Source organism: Mustela nivalis, assembly GCF_964662115.1.
Source record: "Mustela nivalis genome assembly, chromosome: 9".
Classification (NCBI taxonomy): domain Eukaryota; kingdom Metazoa; phylum Chordata; class Mammalia; order Carnivora; family Mustelidae; genus Mustela; species Mustela nivalis.
Window position 1 is genome coordinate 74,900,331 of NC_139028.1, and position 22,523 is coordinate 74,922,853.

At 39.7% G+C, this 22,523-nt stretch overlaps 2 protein-coding genes and 1 pseudogene across 5 annotated transcripts in view; 2 read left to right on the forward strand and 1 right to left on the reverse strand.

Annotated features, from left to right (window-relative positions):
- LOC309840766 (small integral membrane protein 14 pseudogene) overlaps positions 1-22,523 on the forward strand; it is a 433,613-nt pseudogene that overhangs the window by 18,312 nt on the left and 392,778 nt on the right. The gene's annotated exons all lie outside the window — the stretch shown is intronic.
- LOC309841266 (uncharacterized protein) overlaps positions 1-22,523 on the reverse strand; it is a gene marked incomplete at its 5' end in the record, with an annotated part of 41,829 nt that overhangs the window by 11,037 nt on the left and 8,269 nt on the right. The window contains one exon of the mRNA XM_082684175.1: positions 8,463-9,762. Coding sequence (XP_082540301.1) covers positions 8,578-9,762 — 1,185 coding nt within the window. The 3' untranslated portion in view covers positions 8,463-8,577. The remainder of the gene's footprint in view (positions 1-8,462; positions 9,763-22,523) is intronic.
- FAR1 (fatty acyl-CoA reductase 1) overlaps positions 9,043-22,523 on the forward strand; it is a 64,699-nt gene continuing 51,218 nt past the window's right edge. Inside the window, exons 1-2 of one of the 3 annotated variants that reach the window (XM_082683180.1) lie at positions 9,226-9,350; positions 16,964-16,998. The gene's annotated coding sequence lies outside the window, so the exon portion shown is untranslated. Of the gene's footprint in view, positions 9,351-16,963; positions 16,999-22,523 lie in introns of all 3 variants that reach the window. The other 2 variants (XM_082683178.1, XM_082683179.1) reach the window with 2 other exon arrangements.

Consider the following 22,523-nt stretch of genomic DNA (forward strand, 5'->3'; position numbering starts at 1 on the left):
TTCCTAAGTAATCAAAGATCTAATAAAGACAATGTGAAGCACAGGAAATTACTTTGATAAGACATAAAATCTTTATCTCCTTGGCAGATGATATAAAAGGTAAAGAAAAACCTTTTATAATCTCTTATTAAAAGCAGACCAATAATCTAAGAAATTTTCATTTTAATGGAGAGAAAATTAAACTTATTTTGTATTAGTATATTATTGAGCTCACTTTTTAAAACTCTGATAAATTATCCATTTAATTTTGGCCAGCTTTGACCTTGCAACATAAAATTTCTTTTCCACAAACCTGCAATTTTCTACACCCGTTTGATTTCGTATTATTCCTTTCCTCTTTCTTATTCTGGAACATTTAATCATTTTGCTGAAGGACAAAATTACTTCCTTTTTGCTTAACAAAAATACATCATCGTATACTCTTTATATAATAACACATCCCATTCTTCTTTTATACTTCATACACAACGTTTCTTTTTCTAGACCATTTTTAAGTTTTATTTTCATACATAGATTGTAAATATTATTATTATTCTAAATATTTTATTTATTTATTTGACAGACAGAGATAATGAGTAGGCAGAGAGGCAGGCAGAGAGAAGAAGGGAAGCAGGCTCCCTATTGAGCAGAGAGCCCCATGCAGGGCTTAATGTGGGACTTGATCCTGGGACCCTGGGATCATGACCTGAGCCTGACCTGAGCCGAAGGCAGAGAGACTTAACCCATTGAGCCACTCAGTGCCCCTGTTATTGATTATAAATTTTAACCACTTAGCAATCTCTATTTTCTAGTGAAAATTAGGAAGCAGGCAATTGTGAACTATTATATATGTTAGCATCTTCTACTAGGTTAGTGAATTTCTGACTACATAATTATAAATGTTTATAATTTTTGAAGACTTAGACTTTTTCATAGTACAGTTTCTTCTTCCTCTTTTTTTTTTTTTTTAAAGATTTTATTTATTTATTCGACAGGCAGAGATCACAAGTAGGCAGAGAGGCAGGCAGAGAGAGAGAGAGGAGGAAGCAGGCTCCCCGCCGAGCAGAGATTTGGGGCTCGATCCCAGGACCCTGGGATCATGTCCTGAGCCGAAGGCAGAGGCCCCAACCCACTGAGCCACCCAGGTGCCCCCATAGTACAGTTTCTTAATGTGGTAAAAGATATGCTTACTAACAGAACCAAATATCTTTTTTCTCTCTATAAGAATTGAAAGTCCAAAAGCAGATAAATTTATAGTTAGCAATTAATGTTTTAGTGTATTATCTTATTTAAATATTCAGTGAATATCCATCATTTAATTTAACTTAATGTAACTTTAAGGTTTCAAGTTTCCTAAAAGATTTTGGAAACTATTTTTAAGTAGACATAATACTTTGTTTAATGAAACAAAGGTAGCATAATCTTAAGTTACTCTTCTTTAGATAATCACAGGGGGGAAAAACATATGGCTCTCTCCAACTTTTATTTTTATATTGCTGTATTTTACATACATGAGGCAATTTATTTTTATTGTACATCTTGTTTTTAAACTGAATTTTATTTAAACTCAGCAATAGTCTTAAGCATCTAGTTGAGATAAACTCATTTAATTAGTAAACCTAAGAAAAAAAAGTTGTATCTCTTCATTATGTTTAATGTTTACAACTCTGAAGACATGATTGTTTTTATTAAACCAACAAGCTTTAAGCTAGCTTTAATTTACCAAAGATTGTCCTAGATCTTGTGAACTTGAAAAACATTTAGGTTAACTTCTATACTTCGAGAGTTTTAGGAATACTTAATTTATGTAAGTGTTTATTTTTTAAAACTGGTTAGAGCTCTTTTGCAAAGTAATTATGGCAATATCATATGAAAGTAGAAAGATAACACATTACAAAATATGTATACCTAGATGTATACAGACATACAAAAAGGGAACTTAGAGTTTTCATTTTAAATCTCATTTATGAGTTAGATATAAATTCAGAAACACAAAATTTACTAACTTATGTAAGAATGATCTTTGCCTTATTATTTTTCATTATAATTTGATCTTCTTACAGGTAACGATAGGACATCTGTTTAAGATGAGAACTCTCTAAAAAAATCCTTTTAAATAGGGGTGCCCGGGTGGTTCAGTTGGTTAAGCATCCAACTCTTCATTTCAGCTTAGGTCATGATCTCAGGGTCCTGGGATCAAGCTCTGCAAGTGAGGCTCTGCTGGGCATGGAGCCTCCTTGGGATTCTGTTTCCCTCTCCCTCCAGCCACCCACCCCTACAGCTTGCACATGCAAGCACTCTCTCTCTCTCAAAAAGAAATCCTTTTAATTATAAAGTCCAAATATTCAAAAGTATACTTTCTTTTTAAAATGAAGTAAAATGAACATATAATGTTATATTAGTTACATTGATTCAACAATTCTACACATTATGCAGTACTCCCCATGATATATGTAGTTATCATCTGTCATATAATGTTATTACAAAATCCCCTATGCTGTACTTTTCATCCCCATGACTTATTATGTATAATAACTGGAAGTTTCTACGTCTTAATCCCTTTTATTTTGCCATTCCCCACAACGCCTCTGGTAACCTGTTGGTTCTCTGTATTGAACAGTCTGTTCCTAAGTTTGGTTTTCTAGGTTCCACATATAAGTGAAATCATACAGTATTACCTTTCTCTGTCTGACTTATTTCAGAAAACATACCTATTTGAACTGTGACTCAAAAACAAAATGCCTTTTTATGGCTGAAAATCAAAAAGCCTTTTATGGCTTAACCATAGACATCGGAGAAGTCCCTAAAGACAGTGCACCACCCCCCCCAACCCAGATCCAGTTAAGTTCATTCCCAGAGTTAGCCTAAGAGTGCAAAGACTTTCATTGTCACAGGTGGTAAGAACAGTGTTCATGAAACTAGCGTCTCTTGTTATCTATGGGAAGATGAGATGTCTCCAGCTATAGACCAGCTTATCTGTGGTCCTGGGTGGGGGATATCAGGATGAGAGTTTCCTAACACTATGAACACAATGAAGACAATGAGACAACAAGGGCCCTTCATGGACTGGGACCTCTCAATAAGACAAACTTCCTCAAGGCCTGGTGATGTCGGACAAAGAGAATGCTGCTTGTCATTTTTGTGTCTTGGGTTTCCAGCCTGTTTGTCTGGTTCCCTTAACGCAAGACAACACTTGTACCCTCCGGGTTATGGAGATCCAAAGCCAAGCTCTCAAGACATAAAATAATATGAAAGGAACATGCTCTGATTTTTTTTTTCCCTTACGATAAACACCATAAAAGACATATAAGGAAAACAAAGACTAGGAGGCTATGGATTATACCAGCTGGTACCCAGAACCAAATTTACAAGAGTCACAATTCAAAGAACTAATTTTCACAAATCTTTTTCTCCTGTCAGTCTATATTTAAAAAGAAAAAGATACAGGGAGACTTTTACTGTTCTCCTTTTGGCTGGGTCTCCAGGCAGAAATAGAAATCTAAGATACTGATATGGTAAGGAGCTTACCTTCTGCTGGTTTTTTGTCAGATGTCCCAGGATCTCTTAATTTTACAGTCACTAACATCCCTTCATTGTCACCAGAGATTGTAGGGGAGGCGATATTTTACCTCTGTCTTCTCAGAGTTTTTCAGCTGGTCCTGAGAGTTAAACAGATATAAGACAGATTAACATGAGAAAAGCACACAAATTTATGTTTATGTGATGTAGGAGCTCTCGGAAGGAAGAACTAAAGAAATGGCAAAACCTACAGGCTTTTATGCCAGGTCGAACAAAGAAAGGCAATTATGGAAAAGTATCTAGACTATATGGGAAGGCCATAGGAGGGAGTTATTTTATTTTTTTTAATCTTTTTTTTTTTTAAAGATTTTATTTTCTTTATTTGATCGAGATCACAAGTAGGCAGAGAGGCAGGCAGAGAGAGGAGGAAGCAGGCTCCCTGCTGAGCAGAGAGCCCAATGCGGGACTCTGATCCCAGCATCCCGAGATCATGACCCAAGCCCAAGGCAGCGGCTCAACCCACTGAGCCACCCAGGCACCCCATAGGAGTTATTTTAACATGGTCTACTTATACAGGATTCTCTTGGTTTTGATTCCCCATTGAAGAATGTTCTTTTTCCCCTGGTACAGGAGGGGCATCTTTCACAAGGGAGTGTTTGTTTCCTGTTTTCAGTATGATCAAGGGAGATTAGAATACCTTTTTTTTTTTTTTTAAGATTTTATTTATTGGGGCACCTGGGTGGCTCAGTGGGTTAAGCCGCTGCCTTCGGCTCGGGTCATGATCTCAGGGTCCTGGGATCGAGTCCCGCGTCGGGCTCTCTGCTCGGCAGGGAGCCTGCTCTCTCTCTCTCTCTCTGCCTGCCTCTCCATCTACTTGTGATTTCTCTCTGTCAAATAAATAAATAAAATCTTTAAAAAAAAAAAAAGATTTTATTTATTTATTTGACAGGCAGAGAGGCAGGCAGAGGGTGGGGGGGGAGCAGGTTCCCCGCCAAGCAGAGAGCTGGATGCGGGGCCCGATCCCAGGACCCTGAGATCCCGACCTGAGCCGAAAGCAGAGGCTTTAACCCACTGAGCCACCCAGGCGCCCCTAGAATACCCTTTTTTTGCATCGGCGGTTTTTTAAGTGCTTTTCACTCAAAAATAGTCCTAATGACAAAGTGGCATGTTTGGGGCTGGCGTATCCTGTCGCCCTTCAAGAATCAAAAAGTCAAGAGTAGGATACGAGAATGATTTAGAAGGGCCATGAACATATCAGCTACATTTTTATTTCACCTAGATTGAAGTTGTTGAATAACTGAGGGTAGGATGATTCACTTCCATGTAAAAACCAAACTTATCTCACAGATTTCTGAAAGACTCAGAACAAACACTTAGCATTGTTTCAACCACCTTTTATAGATGGGGAAATGAAGCTACAAGGACCTGTGTGTACTTGTTCAGACTGGCAATAGAGGAATAGTGGAAATGTTAGAAAACCTGGTAAAATTGTCCCTCCCCCCTTAATAACAGGCTTTAAAAATATGTTTAAAGTAGACGGATTCTGGATGTCATAATGGAGTACAGGCCAAGGTAGAGATGACCAAATGATTTGCAGAGAATAACTGCCCTCACTAGAAATTTGTCTCTCTTGAGAACAGGGGTCTAAAACTCTTTCCAGGCTATGCAAGTAAGCATCTCTGATGCATTCTAGATGGCTGTGATGGGTTCTCCACCTTAAATAGAAAGGAAGTTGTGTTCAACTTTAGTTTTGTCAACATCAGTATTTTTAATGCGAAAGAGTTACTACTCTTAAATAGTTCACATTCTCCCTTGTCATGAAATCTGTAAAGATAAAGCATGGTAAAAATAATTACTAATTCTAGGAGGCCCATGAGAGATGTATGTAAGATTCCATGCTACTCATTGTGGGGGACACAAAGATGATTAAGGACAAGGTAGAATGACTTGATCTCATTTTGGAGATGGCAAATGTTGGCTTGGTAGAAAGACTATAAGGTTTGCCATCAAACAGATTTAGATTTCTATCCCACTTTTGTCACCTAACAGCTGTGTGATATTGGGCAAGCTACTTGTCTCACAGAGCTTCAATTTTCCCATCTATGAAATTCAGATGAATTAGATGAATACTTGCACAGGGTTGTTGGGAAGATGAGAGTGAAGAATGTCATCAGAACCATTTAATAATGGGATGCCTGCGTGGCTCAGTTGGTTAAGCATCTGCCTTTGGTTCAGGTCATGATCCCAGGCTCCTGGGATCGAGTACCACATCAGGCTCCTTGCTTGGCAGAAGGCTGTTTCTCCCTCTGCCTGCTGCTCCCCTGCTTATGCCCCCGACCCCATAAATAAATAAATAAAACCGTAAAAAAAAACCAAAACCTGTTTATTTAGTAAGACATTGGCAGAAAAGCATGTAAGTTAAAAAATGACACGCGCCTTAATATAAACGTTTCCTCAGAGCAGGAAGAAGGAGTATGTATATAAAAAAATTGATGCTTGACCTTGTTTTTTGTTTTTAAAATAGTTACAAAATTCCAAGGGGGTCATAATAGCTATAACAACATTATGTATAGCCTATGTGTTTCTGGTATTTATTCCTATATATGTTTTCTTAGAAATATGTGGTATTTCTCTAGGTTGTCAACTATCTATGAATAGATGCACATTATTTTTGCTTGGTGGAATTTACCTTCATTTACAGAACTGTGTTCTATAGCAAGGATCAAAAGCACATGCAGGTATATCATATTTGATTACAATGCAGTTGATTCCAATATATGCAGCCCAATTTTCAGGGCTCTTGCTTCAAAATGTAGAAAGCATTTGAATGAATGCTTTCTTTGGTATTGCAACACTACTACGTATAGGTTTTTTAGACTCTGGGCAAAATCCTTCATTGCCTTTTAAGGAGACTATTATTTACTTTTTGTAGATATAGGAATTCTTTGAATTCACTTAAGAATGATGGTACACTAAGCCTGGGTGGCTCAGTGGATTAAGCCTCTGCCTTGGGCTCAGGTCATGGTCTCAGGGTCCTGCGATCGAGCCCCCGCATTGGGCTCTGCTCAGCAGGGAGCCTTCTTCCCCCTCTCTCTCTGCCTGCCTCTCTGACTACTTGTGATCTCTCTCTCTCTCTCTCTGTCAAATAAATAAGATCTTAAAAAAAAAAAAAAAAGAATGATGGTACACTGAGGGACACTGGTCAATAAAACAATATGCCTTCCCCATGAGTTTTTACCATCTTGGAGAGTGAACCACTGTTTTAATTTTAGGTCCTCCTCCAGAAAGCCCATCTTAGTCGGAGCAGTGGGCAGGGGGTGGGGGGTGGGTTATGGAGAGGTGTCTCTGCTGGAGGTGCATGTTAAATACACATTGACTTAAATCAAATGAGATGTCTTTATGCTCTCAATCCTAACGTTATTTTAGAAAATCATAACATACTCATTAAGCAATTACTTAATTTTTTCATGTGGCTTCCTAAGAACTAAGTAATAGTATATTTTTTATATAACTATTTGAAAAAAATAATGTTTGCACAAAAATGTAAAAATCTGCAATGGAAGTATTCTCCAGAAATAATGTCTAATTGTGCATGCTGATAAATTTCAGCAGTGGTTTACTTAGTTCTGGTCTCCTGAGAATATGCCCCTAAATTACCTAAGCATTTAGGTCATTATATAGCTGGCATTTAAATCATTATTGTTTTTATATGTATTTCCTCATCCTGAATTACATTGGAATGATCCATTTATGTTTGTCTTCCTATTACACCTTATGCTCTTTGGAAAAAATACTCTTACCTAGTTATATGCCTCGTTCAGGACAAGTACTTTAAACAAAGGCATTTATCTGAACTGAACAACTTAATGACTAAATTAACAAATATGAATCATGTAGTCTACATTTTTATGAAATTTTTTTATTTTTTAAAGATTTTATTTATTTGACAGAGAGAGCACAAGTAGGCAAATTGGCAGACAGAGGGAGAGGGAGAAGCAAGCTCTTCACTGAGCAGGAAGCCCCACGCAGGGCTGGATCCCAGGATCCTGGGATCATGACCTGAGTCAAAGGCTTAAGGGACTGAGCCACCCAGATGCCCCTGAATTATTTAATTGTCAATTCTTTTGCTGCTGGTGCTCTTTCACAGGCTAGAATTTGACGCAGAGTTCTTATGTTTGTTTTGCAAATGTTACGACTGACCCATTAATAACAAGTGTTTCACCTGGCCTTGGCTATTTCAGAATTCTGCTTTTGGACTGGATTCCAAGCAGGAATGACTGTGCATGGTGCTGGACTGTCAGCTCCACCAGGGCAGAAGCTATGATATATCTATATATATCTCTCTATTTATCTTTATCTATATATTTATTATTTATATATTATTATTTTATGCTATTATATCACGTTTATATTTTATTATATTTATATGTATTATTTATTTATTTATTATTTTTAGAAGCTATGGTATTTAAATTAAAGTTTCCTGGGTTCAGAACTTAGGAGAACTTAGGTCAGCCACGAGGTAGGCAGCTCACTAGATTTCTGTAGTTTCCAACTGGGTGCAGTGCCACTAAGAGGGCCAGGCACTGAAACAAGCTCTAAATCCTCAAAAAAAAAAAAAAGAAAAGAAAATCGGTCTGAATCATCTTAGCTGGTCCTTGAGTATCAACCCCTGTGCGCTAATCAGTGTGCCAAGAGCTTTCACTGGGTTCAATTCTCACAATCCTTTTCTTTTTCTTCCTATGCTTTGCAGTTTTTGAATGACAGGTAGCTAAATCCTAGTGAGAGTGTTTGTACCACGGGAGTCTCACAGAGCCTAAGGTTACAGTAATGTTATTACAAAGTTATTCTTACAATCCTTTTAGTTTAAAAACTGAGATACTATTCAATATCATATATTAAAGTGCCTTGAGTGCACTAATTTTGACTGTACGCTTGATAAATTTTTACAGATGGATACCAACCAGATCAAGAGACAGAGCGTTTCCAGCTCCCAGTAGGTTCCCTCGTGCTCCTTCTTGCATCCCCGAGGTAACCATTATTCTAACTTTTGTCACCATCGGTAAGTTTTGTTCGAAATTATTGTGGCACGACTGGTCCGCGGCGGTGGACGAGGCGCACGCTCCGCTTCCTTCCTAAAAAGCATCCCGCCGCGGTCCTGGAGTACAGAGCTCGGGATCCCCTTTCACCGACCCAGCGCCGGACTCCACGTAGGCGCTGCAGGAGCACGCCACAATGGCTGCCCGCGCTCGCCCGCGCCGCCTCGCCGCATTCTCCCACCTTTCCAATGGGTACCCCTCCCGCGCGACGAGCCAGCCGGGTGTGGCCCTGGGCGCCACCCGCCGGAACCCCAATCGCCAAGCGGGCGCTCCTGAGCCCGGGATGTGGGGCGCGCGCCCATTGGTTGAACTTGCCCCCGTGGACCGGCCGGCCGCAGAGCCCGTCTCCCAGCCCTCTCTCGGCGCTCCCATTGGCAGTTCGCGTTCCCCGCTCCCGCCCCCTGCGCCTGCTCCCGCCCCCAGCCAGCCGCGATGGAAACGGGGTTGGGGAGGGTGGGAGGCCGAAGCGAGGAGGAGGGGGTGAGCTTTCCTCCCGGTAAGGGGGCGCGAGAGACAAGACAGGCCAATCAGGACAGGACGTGGAAAAGAGGCGCCGCGCCAGCCAGTCACATCGCGAGGTCCGGGTCGGGAAGGCTGACGCGAGTGGCACAGCCAATGGGCGTGCCACTACCCGTCCGCTCTTCAGCAGCCGGTCGGGGGTGGTGGAGGAGCGAGTGAGGAGAGCGCGACGGCGGCGGCGGAGCCATCGCTGGACGGCCAGGGGGAAAGCGAGGCCCGAGCCTCTGCGTCTCGGTGAGAGGCGGCGACTGCCGGGCGAAGGGAGGCGGGGATGCGGGCCGCTTCTCGCCTGGTCCCGGCCGCGGCTGCGGGAGCTGGGGCGGCAGGCCGCCAGAGGCGGAGGCGACACCCGCCGCCCCGCCCCCGCCCCCACCCTGGGCCGCCCGGACCCGGGGGCGCCTGCCTCTGCCCGGGTGGTCTGTGCGCCGCTGGGCTCGGGCCGCCGCCCTCCGGAGTGCCGGGCCGGCGAGCGGGGACGCAGGGAGGGGCCTGGTTTGCAGCCGCGGAGCCTTGGGGGCTCCGCCTGGTGTGGGGAGGCCGCGGAGAGGTGGTGAAGGTGGGGCGGGGTACTTAACGGAGGAGCGGGCTCGTGTGCCCCGGGGCGGCTGTCGGAGGGGGCGTGTGATTGAAAGAATTTCTGGTCTTTCTGAGGGAGAAGAAAGTGATGGGGAAAGGGTGATGCTCAGAAAAGGGTGCCCGGGGTGGAGGTGCGGAGCCGGGGAATGTGGCTGGCCTTTGGGAAGTAGGCACTGATGGAGTGGAGGGGGAGATCAGCTGGGAGGGTTTTGAAGGTTAAGATCCCTGGACGAATGAGGACGAGTGGATTTGGAGTGAGAGGGACCTACTCCCGGAAGGTGACTGAGAGAAGATTTTAGATGAGGTGTGGCTGGAAGCTGGCTGACTAGAAGGCGTTAGGAGACCAGTTAGGAGAAAGTGTGCAAGTTGCTGACCGTCGGCTGCAGAAGGGTGTGGATCTTTTATGACTAAGTGAGCAAGAATAACTGTTCCTTTTGGGAGAGGCTGGAGAGCCGAGTGTTCCAGGTAGGAAGGACTCAGTCAGCCAGGTTCATAGGTTCGTACACTACTCATGAGGGCCAAGCCCTCAAAGTTAACTCTCTCTACTGAGGCTGGCTGTGTCTCCCTTCTCCACCCCGTTAGTTCATCTAATTGTTTTGCCACAGCAGCACGCACACCCTCTCAAAAAGCAGATACTGTTTGTTTTTCATGGATGGCAATGAGGAATCCTTTAATTCTTTGTCTTAAAAAAATTAGAATCTGTTGGTTTAAAGGCAGCATCAGAAGGTAGGTTCAGAAAATCTGCGCTGTAGGGGAATGTCTCACCTATTTTGTTGGACATAGCATAAAAATGATGCAAGATCTCTGAGAGTAACACAGTGAAAATTAACGTGGAAGTACAGTTCTGTCACTGTAAGATCGACCACTTTGATGGTGGAATTTGATTATGTATCCTATTGTTGGGAAGTTTTTTAGTCTTGGGAAGAGCGTTATAGCTAAATAGGTTCAAGGTTCTTTTCACTTAGAGGAATCAAAGACATAATGTGTGTGTATTATCACTGCTGTTACTTCTCTGTTTAAATCTTTAGGAGTTTTTAGGAAGGAGGAGAGGGTCTGGACTGGGAGTGTGTGGCCTAAGGAGGAACTGTTTGTGGAGACCATTGCAAAAGATGCAAAAAAAAAAAAAAAAAGTTTTTATTTGTGGGGTGTGGGCAGAGGTTGAGAACAGAGAAGTAGTAATAGAAACAAAAGTGGCCCACTATACATTTTCAGTGGATTTAAATTGGAGGTGCTGATAGGCGTCGAGATGTAATTTTTGCTTGACGATAATACAAAAGGCTTGTGAAGAGTTAAACACTTCTTGACAAATATAAAGGGCTGAAGACAGAAACTAAAGAGGGCATATGTTGTATAGGATATTTCCTTACCCAGATCACAAAGCATTGTAGTTAATGGACCATTCTTTTCTAGGAGGTAGAAATAATTTCGTGGAAGTAATTTCTTGGCACTGCTATTCACTGATCACATTTTACCCTTAGTATAACAGTACCCAAGTGCTGCGGTGACTCAGAGCAGAGAACAACTAATCCAAGTGGTGTGGAGTTAATCAGGGAAGGTTTCCAGGAAGAGGTTAGTTTTGAGACATCTTTAGAACTAGGAGTTTGGGTATGTGTTATTGGAAGACATGAAGATGACATTCCAGTAGTTTGGACATGCTATCAGCAACTTTGGACAAGAATGACACATTAAAAATGGTTTTAAGGAGGATGGAATATTTGAATGAAGATATAAGAGTGTGGAGATCAATTGAGTCTGTGGTTGTAGTTTAGTTGAAAAACAATGGTTCTGTCTTGTGGCTAGGAGAGAAGAATTAGAATAGTTAATGATGGATTGGAGACAGTAAGGGAAAGAGTACAAAAATGTTTTTTGATATTTGTGATAAGAAAATATGTTGACAATAAGTTGGGTTATTGAGAGGTAGATTTGGTGTTCAACCATAAAACAATCAGAAACATTTTTGAGTCCTGTACTAGATTATATTGATAACAGTAGCAAAATATATTGGGTTCCACTTTGTGCCAGACACAGTTTTGAGCTATTCTAGCCTCATCTTTCTTTGATTATCGCTGTTTTATAGATGAGGGAACTGAGATTCAGAGAGATTTAATTTGCCCAACGTCACACAACTAATAGGTGGCAGATCAGGATTGACAAAATCAGTAAATACTAATTGACCCTAAGCTTCCTGCCAGGCACTGTGTTAAATGCTGGAGGTTCAAAGTGGACAAGCAAATCCAAAGGTCAGGTTGGAGCCATTTTTTTTGGAGGTTGTCAGGAATTAATAGAAGAGAGCCAGTGAAGGAAGAGAAAAAAGATGAGCTGGAGAGACTCTTGTAGATACTGAGGAATATATTGTTTTGGAAAACTTAGAATAGAAATAGTTTTAAGAAAGAGGAAGTAGTTAGCAACAAAATACGTAGCTGATAGACTCGGAAGAACAGATTGAGAAGAAACCGTGAGTTAAGTCAGGAAAAAAACTTGTGTGAATTTAGTCTCAAAAACCAGAATTAAGATAATAAGGTATAGGCAGATAGTTACTCATGTTTAGTGGCAAGTGCTCTATACATAGTTAAAATATGATGGCAGTTGCGGTCAAATTCATAGGAAAGAGTTGGTATGTCCCTTTCTAAAATTTTAATCTTTGGCTGCTGAGATCGTGGGTGTTTTAAAAATGCTCATGCACTTTGTATTTTCCAAGTTCAATAAAACAAGCATTACTTTTATAGTTAGTTGGGGAGAAAATCATTCTACTGAAACGAGCTAATAGGGAATATGTGGGTGGGCTTCTCTGCAGTATGTTTGGGGAAGGGGAAAAGATGGTCTTATTTCAGTGTATGAGATACCTATGAGATACTTGGGTAGGTACATTCCTGTCTTAGAAATGACCAGACACATCCTGAAACTGTATATACTGAAAGATGGCATTTGCTTAATCTGAGGGATGAGGTTACTAACTCACCTTGAAACATGGAGATATTATGGTCTTGATTTTTCTGAACGTTGTTTTTTTAGGGTTTAATAAATGAATTTAAGGTTAAACAAATGCATACTTCTCATTCAATTGAGTCATTTTAACTGTGTCTTTTGGATTTTATACCCTTCTTTCTTCCTACACATTTGTTCTGTAGTTCCTCTCTTACTGGGTTTGTAATGGGCTTACAGTTTCAGTTCAGTAAGACAATATGAAAGTGCTGAATTTACATATAACTAATTTAACTTAAAATTTGTCATTGTTTTCAGTTCCCAATTTGAAGAAGAAAAGAGACAAATTTCAAGACAATGAAATAAGCTTCTCTAATCAAATAATTATTCAAGAGCTAACTAGTAGGATTTGCCTCAGGATCAGTACAGTTTAATTTCAGTCTCTAAAATGGAGATGGCCATCTTGTAAGTCAAGAATAGGATCTAATTTTTAGTTTAATTTGGCCCATAGGGATTGTGGGAGGAAGCTTAATGTTTCATCTAGGTACTGTACTATGTTCCTTAAATAAATTATTACATTTAGTTCTCATACAATTCTCCAAGGTGGAGAACCTCTTATAGATGAGAGAATGAGGCTCAGAGAAATTAGTAACTTTCCAAATGTTGGAGAGGTAGAACAGAGCTGGGATTGAAACCTTGCTTAAGCCAGAATTCATGCATATGAGATAAAAGGCAAGAAAGAGTTGTTTATATTAATATTTGCAATTTAAAAAAATGCCACACAGCCTTAGGTGTTTAGTAACTTTGTTACCTTAGAAGATGGCACTGTTGCTCTGTGTATTTGCTTTATGACACTGGCTCTTAAATGATGGTGATTATTATGTGTCTTTTAAGGGTGCATTATATTACCTTTAGAGGGGTATGTTTTCACATTTTAGTATTTTTTAAAATGAAGATGTAATTTACAGTGTCTTTTTGAAAATGCTTATGAAATGGGTACTTTGTCTTTTTTTTTTTTAATTTGAAGATCTAATTCTCTTTATTAAATGATTCATGAATTGGACAACACCCCATCTAGTAAGTAGAGAGGCACTCCCAAATGGCTACTATGTCTTAAAGTCAAATGTGTGTCTCAGAGTTGAGAAGTGTGGTATATGCATATAGTCTGCATGTACAGTGCCTTAGGAGTTTGTTGTGTGCATTTTCTTCCCAGCTCCTTTCTTTACTTAGTCTATTACATTTTGTGTGTGTGTGTGTGTGTGTGTGTGGTATAATATAGAACTGAAGCATATATTAATAATAAAATACTCATTCTCTTTAGTTAGTGAATATTACAGTGTAGAAGAAAGTACTTTGATGTGGAAAATTAACATTGCACTGTGAATCAGCAGATCTGAGTTTTAATTTTGGTTTTGCTAGTAACTTGATGTGTAGCTTGAGGCGAGTCACTTCCCCTCTCTGAGCTTTAGTTTTCTCATTTCTAAAATGGAGTTGGGAGAGGAACTTAGAGACTTGTCCAACTTGAACAAACTGTGCTCTCTCTTTAAAAATGTAGATGCCTTAAATCCTTCTTAAAAACTGGATTTATTAGCTTTCTGCTATTTTTTTCTTTGTCTTCATGTCTTTGCCTTCTCTCCTTGCCTTTTTTCTGTGGATGCTTGAGATACTATTAGATCCAATGTATTAGAGAGGATGTTTTATTTTTGATAGCCTGCATTTACTAAGACAGGATATTTGAGAAAGTAGGTACTTAGTAAATAGTTAACAAATGAATAGATGTTTTATTTGAGTTTTATAAAAGGACCATTTAAATAATATACCATACAGAAGCTGTTAAAGTTTCTTTGAAAGATAGTCCTGCCTAAATAATGAAATGTGTTTAGTGAAGTAAATTTATCTGCTCTCTTTGGGGCAGGTTTCTACAGAAGAAGACTATTGGACCTGTCTTTTGAGAAATTCTCTCTGTTCTAGTAGGAGAAGGAATCTTCTTTGAACTTTGTATTATGGAAAGTTGCTGACATAAAATGACATCACTAACTTTAGCAATTGCAAACCTGTGGTTAATCTTGTTTCATCTCTACTTCCACCCACTTGCCCCTTTTTTATTTTGAAGCAAATCCCTAAACAGTTTTACCAGGTACTACCATACAGAATGATGAATGTGACAATAGACACTAAGCTAAGTGAAGTAGAAATCGTTCATTTAAATATTTTTGAGACGTGTTATACTGTGCTAGGCAAGAGAAATTAGATATAATAATCTACTGTTGGATGGGTTTAATGTAATTGGATATACTTAATATACATATATAAAACAATATAGCAACATGAGATTATATACCAAAACAATATAGCAACATGAGATTATATACCAAAGTATTTTAAATGAGAGATGACATTATTTCTGAATGAAAGGATTTAGATGGGGAAAAAGAATATTAAAGGGTGCAATGAGGTTGATCATATGGAGAAAACATATAGTTAGAAAAAATCTAACTTGAGGGGCACCTGGGTGGCTCAGTTGTTAAGTGGCTGCCTTTGGCTCAGGTCATGATCCCGGGGTCCTGGGATTGAGTCCTGCATCAGGCTCCTTGCTCATGGGAAGCCTGCTTCTCCCTTTCCCACTCCCCCTGCTTGTGTTCCCTCTCTGTCACTGTCTGTCTTTCTCTCTCTCTGTCAAATAAATAAGTAATCTTTAAAAAAAGAAAAATCTGGGGGACCTGGGTGGCTCACTGGGTTAAGCCTCTGCCTTCCACACAGGTCATGGTCTCACGGTCCTGGAATCCAGTGAGCCCTGCATCATCAGGCTCTCTGCTCAGCAGGATGCCTGCCCCCCCCCCCCCGCCCCCTTGTAATCTCTTGCCTACTTGTAATCTCTCTCTGTCAAATAAATAAATCAAAATCTTAAAAAAAAAAAAGAGAGAGAGAGAAAAAGAAAAATCTAACTTTAGCTTCATAGAAAGTTTTATCTAAATCTGTTATCTCTGTCTTTTAGACCCGTACAGCATATTATCGACATACTTTGATCTTAAATCAATATTTGAAAAAAGCCAGTTTCTGTGTTACAAGTTAAGACACACTTCTTTATGACTGTCACTGTCTCTGGTGAATTATTTGGCACATTTCATTAAAAAGCCTTCTAAATATCTTAGTACCACATGTATTAATGGATCCATTTTTTTTTTTTTTTAAAGATTTTATTTATTTGTCAGAGAGAGTGAGCGAGAGCGAGCACAGGCAGACAGAGTGGAAGGCAGAGTCAGACGGAGAAGCAGGCTCCCTGCGGAGCAAGGAGCCCGATATGGGACTCGATCCCAGGACGCTGGGATCATGACCTGAGCCGAAGGCAGCTGCTTAACCAACTGAGCCACCCAGGCGTCCCTAATGGATCCATTTTGTCTAGAATGTTTGTATGTGTGCCACCAGCTTTCAAATATAAATCATTTTGAGATCTTAAATGGTGGTGCGTATGTGTTATGTTTAAATGTTAACTGTTAGACAATTTAAAAAAAAAATTTGATTTTATTTACTTATTTAACAGAGAGAGAGAGAGAGAGATATCACAAGTAGACAGAGAGGCAGGCAGAGAGAGAGAGGGAAGCAGGCTCCCCGCTGAGCAGAGAGGCCGATGCGGGGCTTGATCCCAGGACCGTGGAATCATGACCTGAGCCGAAGGCAGAGGCCCAACCCACTGAGCCAGTCAGGCGCCCCACTGTTAGACAATTTTAAGATTACTTTGAAATACCTAGATTAGGGGCGCCTGGGTGGCTCAGTGGGTTGAGCCGCTGCCTTCAGCTCGGGTCATGATCTCAGAGTCCTGGGATCGAGTCCTGCATCGGGCTCTCTGCTCAGCGGGGAGCCTGCTTCCTTCTCTCTCTCTGTCAAATAAATAAATAAAATCTTAAAAAAAAAAAATACCTAGTTTACATTAATCTTGTCTTTTATGGAAATCTTGCCAGAAACGTTGGCTTGACTTAAGTTTTCTCACATGAGAAATCCTTGTTGAATTTAAGGAATTCTTAAAATTATATATTATTATTTTGGAGTATTAAATACTTTGAATTATTAATTGAGAGTAAAATATTAATATATGTTCCATAATGCAGAGATTTTTAGTCAAGGGTCATGATCTCTTTTGAGCATCTCTCCAAAGCTTTGTGCTATCTCCTTAGAAAAATAAACAGGAATCCCTCCTTGTTTGTAGTTTTGCTTTATGTGTTTTTAGTTACCCATGGTCAGCCTGGGTCTGGAAGTAGGTGATCCTTCTTCTGACATGTTAGAAAGTTGTAGTAGACTAATAGTAAGTCACAATTCCTACATCATTTACCCTCCTTCATCTCATCTCATAGGCATTTTATCATCTCACATCATTATCAGAAGAAGCGTGAGTACAGTATAATTAAGATACTTTGGGAGGGAGAAAGACCACATTCACATAACTTTTGTTACAGTATATTGTTATAATTGTTCTATTTTATTATTATTATTATTAATCTCTTACCATGCCAAATTTATAAATTAAACTTACCATAGGTATGTACATATAGGAAAAATCAGTATGTATAGGGTTTGGTACTATTTGCAGTCTCAGGCATCCATTGGGGGTCTAGGAATGTATCCACTGTAGGTTAGGGGGGAATTACTGTACTTGCACACTTTGTTTTTCATATAATTTAAGGGGGTTAATAAGGTTGAAAGAACCCAGGGTGCCTGGGTGGCTCAGTCTGTTACGCATATGCCTTCGATTTAGGTCATGATCCCAGGGTCCTGGAATGGAGACTGCATTGGGCTCCCTGCTCAGTGGAGAGTCTACTTCTCCTTTTCCCTCTGCCCCTCCCCCGCTTGTGCTCTTTCTCTCTCTCTCTCTCAAATAAATAAATAAAATATTAAAGATAAAGAGGCTCTCAGAACCCATTGTGGGTCTATGGATTCTAGTTAAATAAACCATTCTTTAGTGTATGGGCAGAAAACATACTGCTAAAACTAAACTCAAATTTATTTTGTTGTGTACTGCTCACCTTTTATAAACAAGTGTTTCATTATTGAGTAATTAAAAATTATAAAACTCATTATGCATATACCTTACTTAAAAAAATAAACCAATTCTTTTTAAAGATTTATTTTATTTTTATTTATTTATTTTTTAACCATCTATTTTAGAGAGAGAGAGAGAATGAGAGAGTATGAGCAGAGGGAGGGTGACAGGAAGAGGAAGAGACAGAATCCTCAAGCTGACTTCCTGCCAAGCGCAGAGCCCGACATGGGGCTCTATCCAGGACACTGAGATCATGACCTGAGTCAAAATCAAGAGTTGGCTGCACAACTGACTGAGTCACCCAGGCGCCCCTTAAACATTTTATTTATTTATTTATAAATAAAAAGGTTTTATTTAATTATTTGTCAGAGAGCTCACATAAGCAGGGGAGAGGCAGAAGGAGAAGCAGGCTCCCTGCTGAGCAAGCCCCCCCCCATGCAGGACTCGATCTCAGGACCCTGGGATCATGACCTGAGCTTAAGGCAGATGCTTAACCGACTGCGCCACCCAGGGACTCATACTTATGATCCTGAGATCAAGAGTAGCATGCTCTATCAACTGAGCCAGCCAGGCACCCCCAAACAATAGAACAATTCTTAATTGGATTCTTAGGAAAAAATAAGCTATAGCTAGCTTAATAAATATATTGAATGATTTTATCAAAGATTTTGGAGTGTCTGATCTTTCATATAATGACTGCTATCCATCCTGAATTAAGAGGAAGTAAATATAACTAAGAATGAGTAAAATGTATACATACCATTTTTTTTCCAAAGGTAAAGGAAAAGCTACTTTGGCCTTAGCTGCCCTTATATAGTTGAGACCTGTGGAGAAAAGGGTCTGTTAAAGTATTTAGAGTTGTACATTTGTGTTAAAATCATTCCTGTATGTGATAACAGGGCTTAGAAATGTGTTTGGACTGAAAGGATTGATTCTCTTTAGAGCCCTGAAATTGTGTTTATCATCCATCTAGTTAGAAGGATGGTCCTAAATAAGTTTTTTAGAAATATGTGGTTTTAAAAGGTTGTGGGTTACACCTAAAATGTAATAATAATAGTAGATTTTAGCATAAGCAGAATCTGCAGGAGATAGGAACAGTTGAATTAGCTGCTATTGAGACATTTGACTGTTTGAAGATCAGTGAATTTTAGGTGTATTGCTTTAATGTGATAACCTTCATGACCTGTTAGAGTTAATAATTCTCTGAGTAATGTTCTACTAGGAAATAGCTTATTCTAATACACAGTATTGACATATAGACTTTGAGAGCTAGGAGAAGGAGGATTTCACCATCAGTGATTTGGGCTCCTTTTCAATGAATTCTGTGAATGATGAGAGCATTTAATTGACTGGCCCAAGGTCAGGTGGTTACTGGCAGTCCCAACAGTATAGTTATTCATTACTGATTTTTAAAAAAAGTTTTTAACTTATTTAAATTCAGTTAGTTGACATATAGTGTATCATTAGTTTCAGATGTAGAGTTCAGTAATTCATCAGTTGCATATAATACCCAGTGTTCATTACCTCACATGCCCTCCTTATTGCCCATCACCCAGTTACCCCATCCCTCCACCCACCTCCCCTTCCTCAGTTTGTTTCCTATAGTTAAGAGTCTCTTGTGGTTTGTCTACTTCTTTGATTTCATCTTATTTTATTTTTCCCTCCCTTTCTCCATGATCCTCTGTTTTGTTTCTTAAATTCCACATATGGGTGAAACCGTATAATAATTTTCTTTCTCTAATTGACTTATTACGCTCAGTTCCTTCCATGTCAATGTAAATGGTGAAATCTCATCCTTTTTGATGTAATGATGAGTAATATATGTTGTGTATATATGTATATATATCACATCTTTTTTTTTTTTTAAGATTTTATTTATTTATTTGACAGAGAGAGATCACAAGTAGGCAGAGAGGCAGGAAGAGAGGGAGAGAGGAGGAAACAGGCTCCCCGCTGAGCAGAGAGCCCAGTGCGGGACTCGATCTCAGGACCCTGAGATCATGACCTGAGCCGAAGGCAGCTGCTTAACCCACTGAGCCACCCAGGAGCCCACATCTTTTTTTTTTTTAAATAAAGATTTTATTTGGCAGAGAGAGTGATCACAAGTAGGCAGAGAGGCAGGCAGAGAGAGAGAGGGGGAAGCAGGCTCCCTGCTGAGCAGAGAACCCGATGCTCGATCCCAGGACCTTGAGATCAGGCTCGATCAGGACCCTTGAGCCCCAGGCAGGGCTTAACTGACTGAGCCACCCAGGTGCCCCTATATATCACATCTTTATCCATTCATTTGTCTATGGACATTTGGGCTCTTTTTGTAGTGTATCTATTGTGGATATTGCTGCTATAAACATTGGGGTGCAGGCACCCCTTCAGATCATAGTGTTTGTATCCTTTGGGGTAAATACCTAGTAGTGCAATTGCTGGGTCATAGTATAGCTCTGTTTTTAACTTCCTGAGATTTCTCTTTAAGGTTCTTGAGGAGCCTCCATACTGTTTTCCAGAGTGGCTGTACCAGCCTAGGCATTCCCACCAGCAGTGTAGAGGGTTCCCCTTTCTCTGCATCCTCACCATTTGTTTTTTCCTGACTTGTTAATTTTAGCAGTTCTGACTCAGGTAAGGTGGTGTCTTATTATAGTTTTATGTTTATATTTTCCTGATGCTGAGTGATGTTGGGCATTTTTCCATGTGTCTCTTGGCCTTTGTACGTCTTTGGAGAAATGTTTATTCATGTCTTCTGCCCATTTCTTGACTGGATTACTCATTACTGATGTTTGATAGGTCTGTTGTGCTTACTGATTTTGGGCTGTCTTCTTTCTGATCTGTTTCTGGAGAAGGAAGTATCTTTACACTAGCGTTTTTGTGGCTTTGATTCTCAGTTGATAAATTGACTAAGAATTACCTGGATTTTTATTCTCTTACTGTTTTTACTTTGCTGTGTATGTTCTCACCCCATTTTTAGCACAATAACCGGTAGTTACAATGCTTATTCAGGTAAGGTTCTTAGGAGCTTAAATACAGTTTCACAGCTGGAAACAGATACTAAGAATCCATGAAGTCATTAAACACTCCCCTTATGCTTTCTATACCTTTCTGGACTGATCCTGCTTGACGGTATTTAATTACAAGCTTTATCTATGAACCTGGGAAAGTTTTAAAGGTAAACCAGGAAAGGATTTCTGAGAACAGGGTTTGATATGGAATTTAGCCCTTTTTAAGGCATTTCTAGATGGTTCCCAGAACTAGACACTAGAGGGATCGTTCACATTCAAGTTCAGAGAAGTTATTATTATTTCTTAGAAGGGCCTGATTCCAAGTCCTTATGTCATTTGGTTGGTTTGGACCTACTGGGCAGGGAGAAGACCTGCCCCCATTTTGGTGACCCTATATCGAGGGCAAGGACACTTTAAACAGTGACTCTCAAAGCTGTTTTAATCCCAGCTTTTAGCTGGGCCATTCTTTAGCTCAATAAATTCCTGCTTTCTGTTGGAAAAATAATTATAAATGTAAAAGTACAAGCATTTGGGGGGGGTGGGGGATTTTTTTCAGCAGTTAGAGGTATCGTTCTTTCCTAATTGAATCATGAAAAAACATACTTGTCTTTAAGTCTAGACTTGCTAGAAAACTGTAGGTCTCAAATCCAAGTGATGCATTTGTATAATACATTCTGTAGGTTTAATAAAACAACTAAAATGATATGTATGAAGCTCAACTAATGCTAATTTTTAATTAAGTAAAAATAATGATTGTTGTAAACCATGGTCAGCTTAAGACAACACAACCTCACTGACAGTGAGTGCTTGTCTTGAAAATTTCAGAATTCCAGCTTTTGAGTGCGCATGTGTGGTAGGAGCTTTGTAGCATTGGGAGTTGCAGCAGCCAGAGGTATTAACTGTATACAGATTGCAGTCTTTGGTACATTCTAATAACATGTTCATTTTTGCAGCTCTTAATTAATGGCTTAATAGCTTATTCATAAGTAGTCTTATGCATCAAAGGAAGACCATGCTTTCTAAAATCATTTGTAGGCCATGGGAGGTTTGGTCCATTTTTGGATAATCATTAACCTTAGAAGGTAATCTGTGAGCTTCTCCGGGTCATTGTTTCTCTAGCTGTGTTGGGAAATTTGTGAAAGCCTAAGTTGAACTAGAGTTCAGTGGGCTTCTTCACCTCAGGACCTTGTTAGTCTTGATATGCTAATATACTTTGTTGTTCACTGGTTGTGGGTAAAGTGTACAGTTTCCTAGCCCCATTTACCATGATTTGGAAAATGCTGTCTTGGAGGACGTACCAGTTTTTAGGTTCAGCCTTGAGAACAGATTCAAAAGGTATGTAAGAAGGTGACGCAAAAGAAACAGGAAGCGCAGTGTACAACATAAAGCAGGAACTTCAAAGCACTTTTCTGCTGTTATGGGTTGGCATTTGCTGAATAATGGGAACTGAGTCTGAACTGCTTCTAAACTGAATCTAAACTGCTTCTATAAGCAGTGAAATACCTGAATTCTACCAGCTTGTTCTGAATGATCTTAATCTTCGTGAGTAGACTTTGGTAGTTTTAAATTACACCACATAAGATACATAATTACTAATCTGCCTGAGTCAGTTTTTGGGTAAACCTGTAGGTAGTCATCTACATGTAATGTTCATGGTAAACATGATACATTTTCCTGTTAACATCAGTTTTGGTTAACTTGAAATATTTTTACATTAACCCTTAGCTATATTACAGAGTCAGATGTACAACTTCCATGAATTCCTAAGCCAAATGGGGTATTTCCCTTTCTTTAGTTGTGTTCAAGAACCCTGATTTTTGGTAATACACTTAAAGTATTAGTATAGTGATGTATATTGGAATCTTGTATCTCACTTTCTGAGTCTAA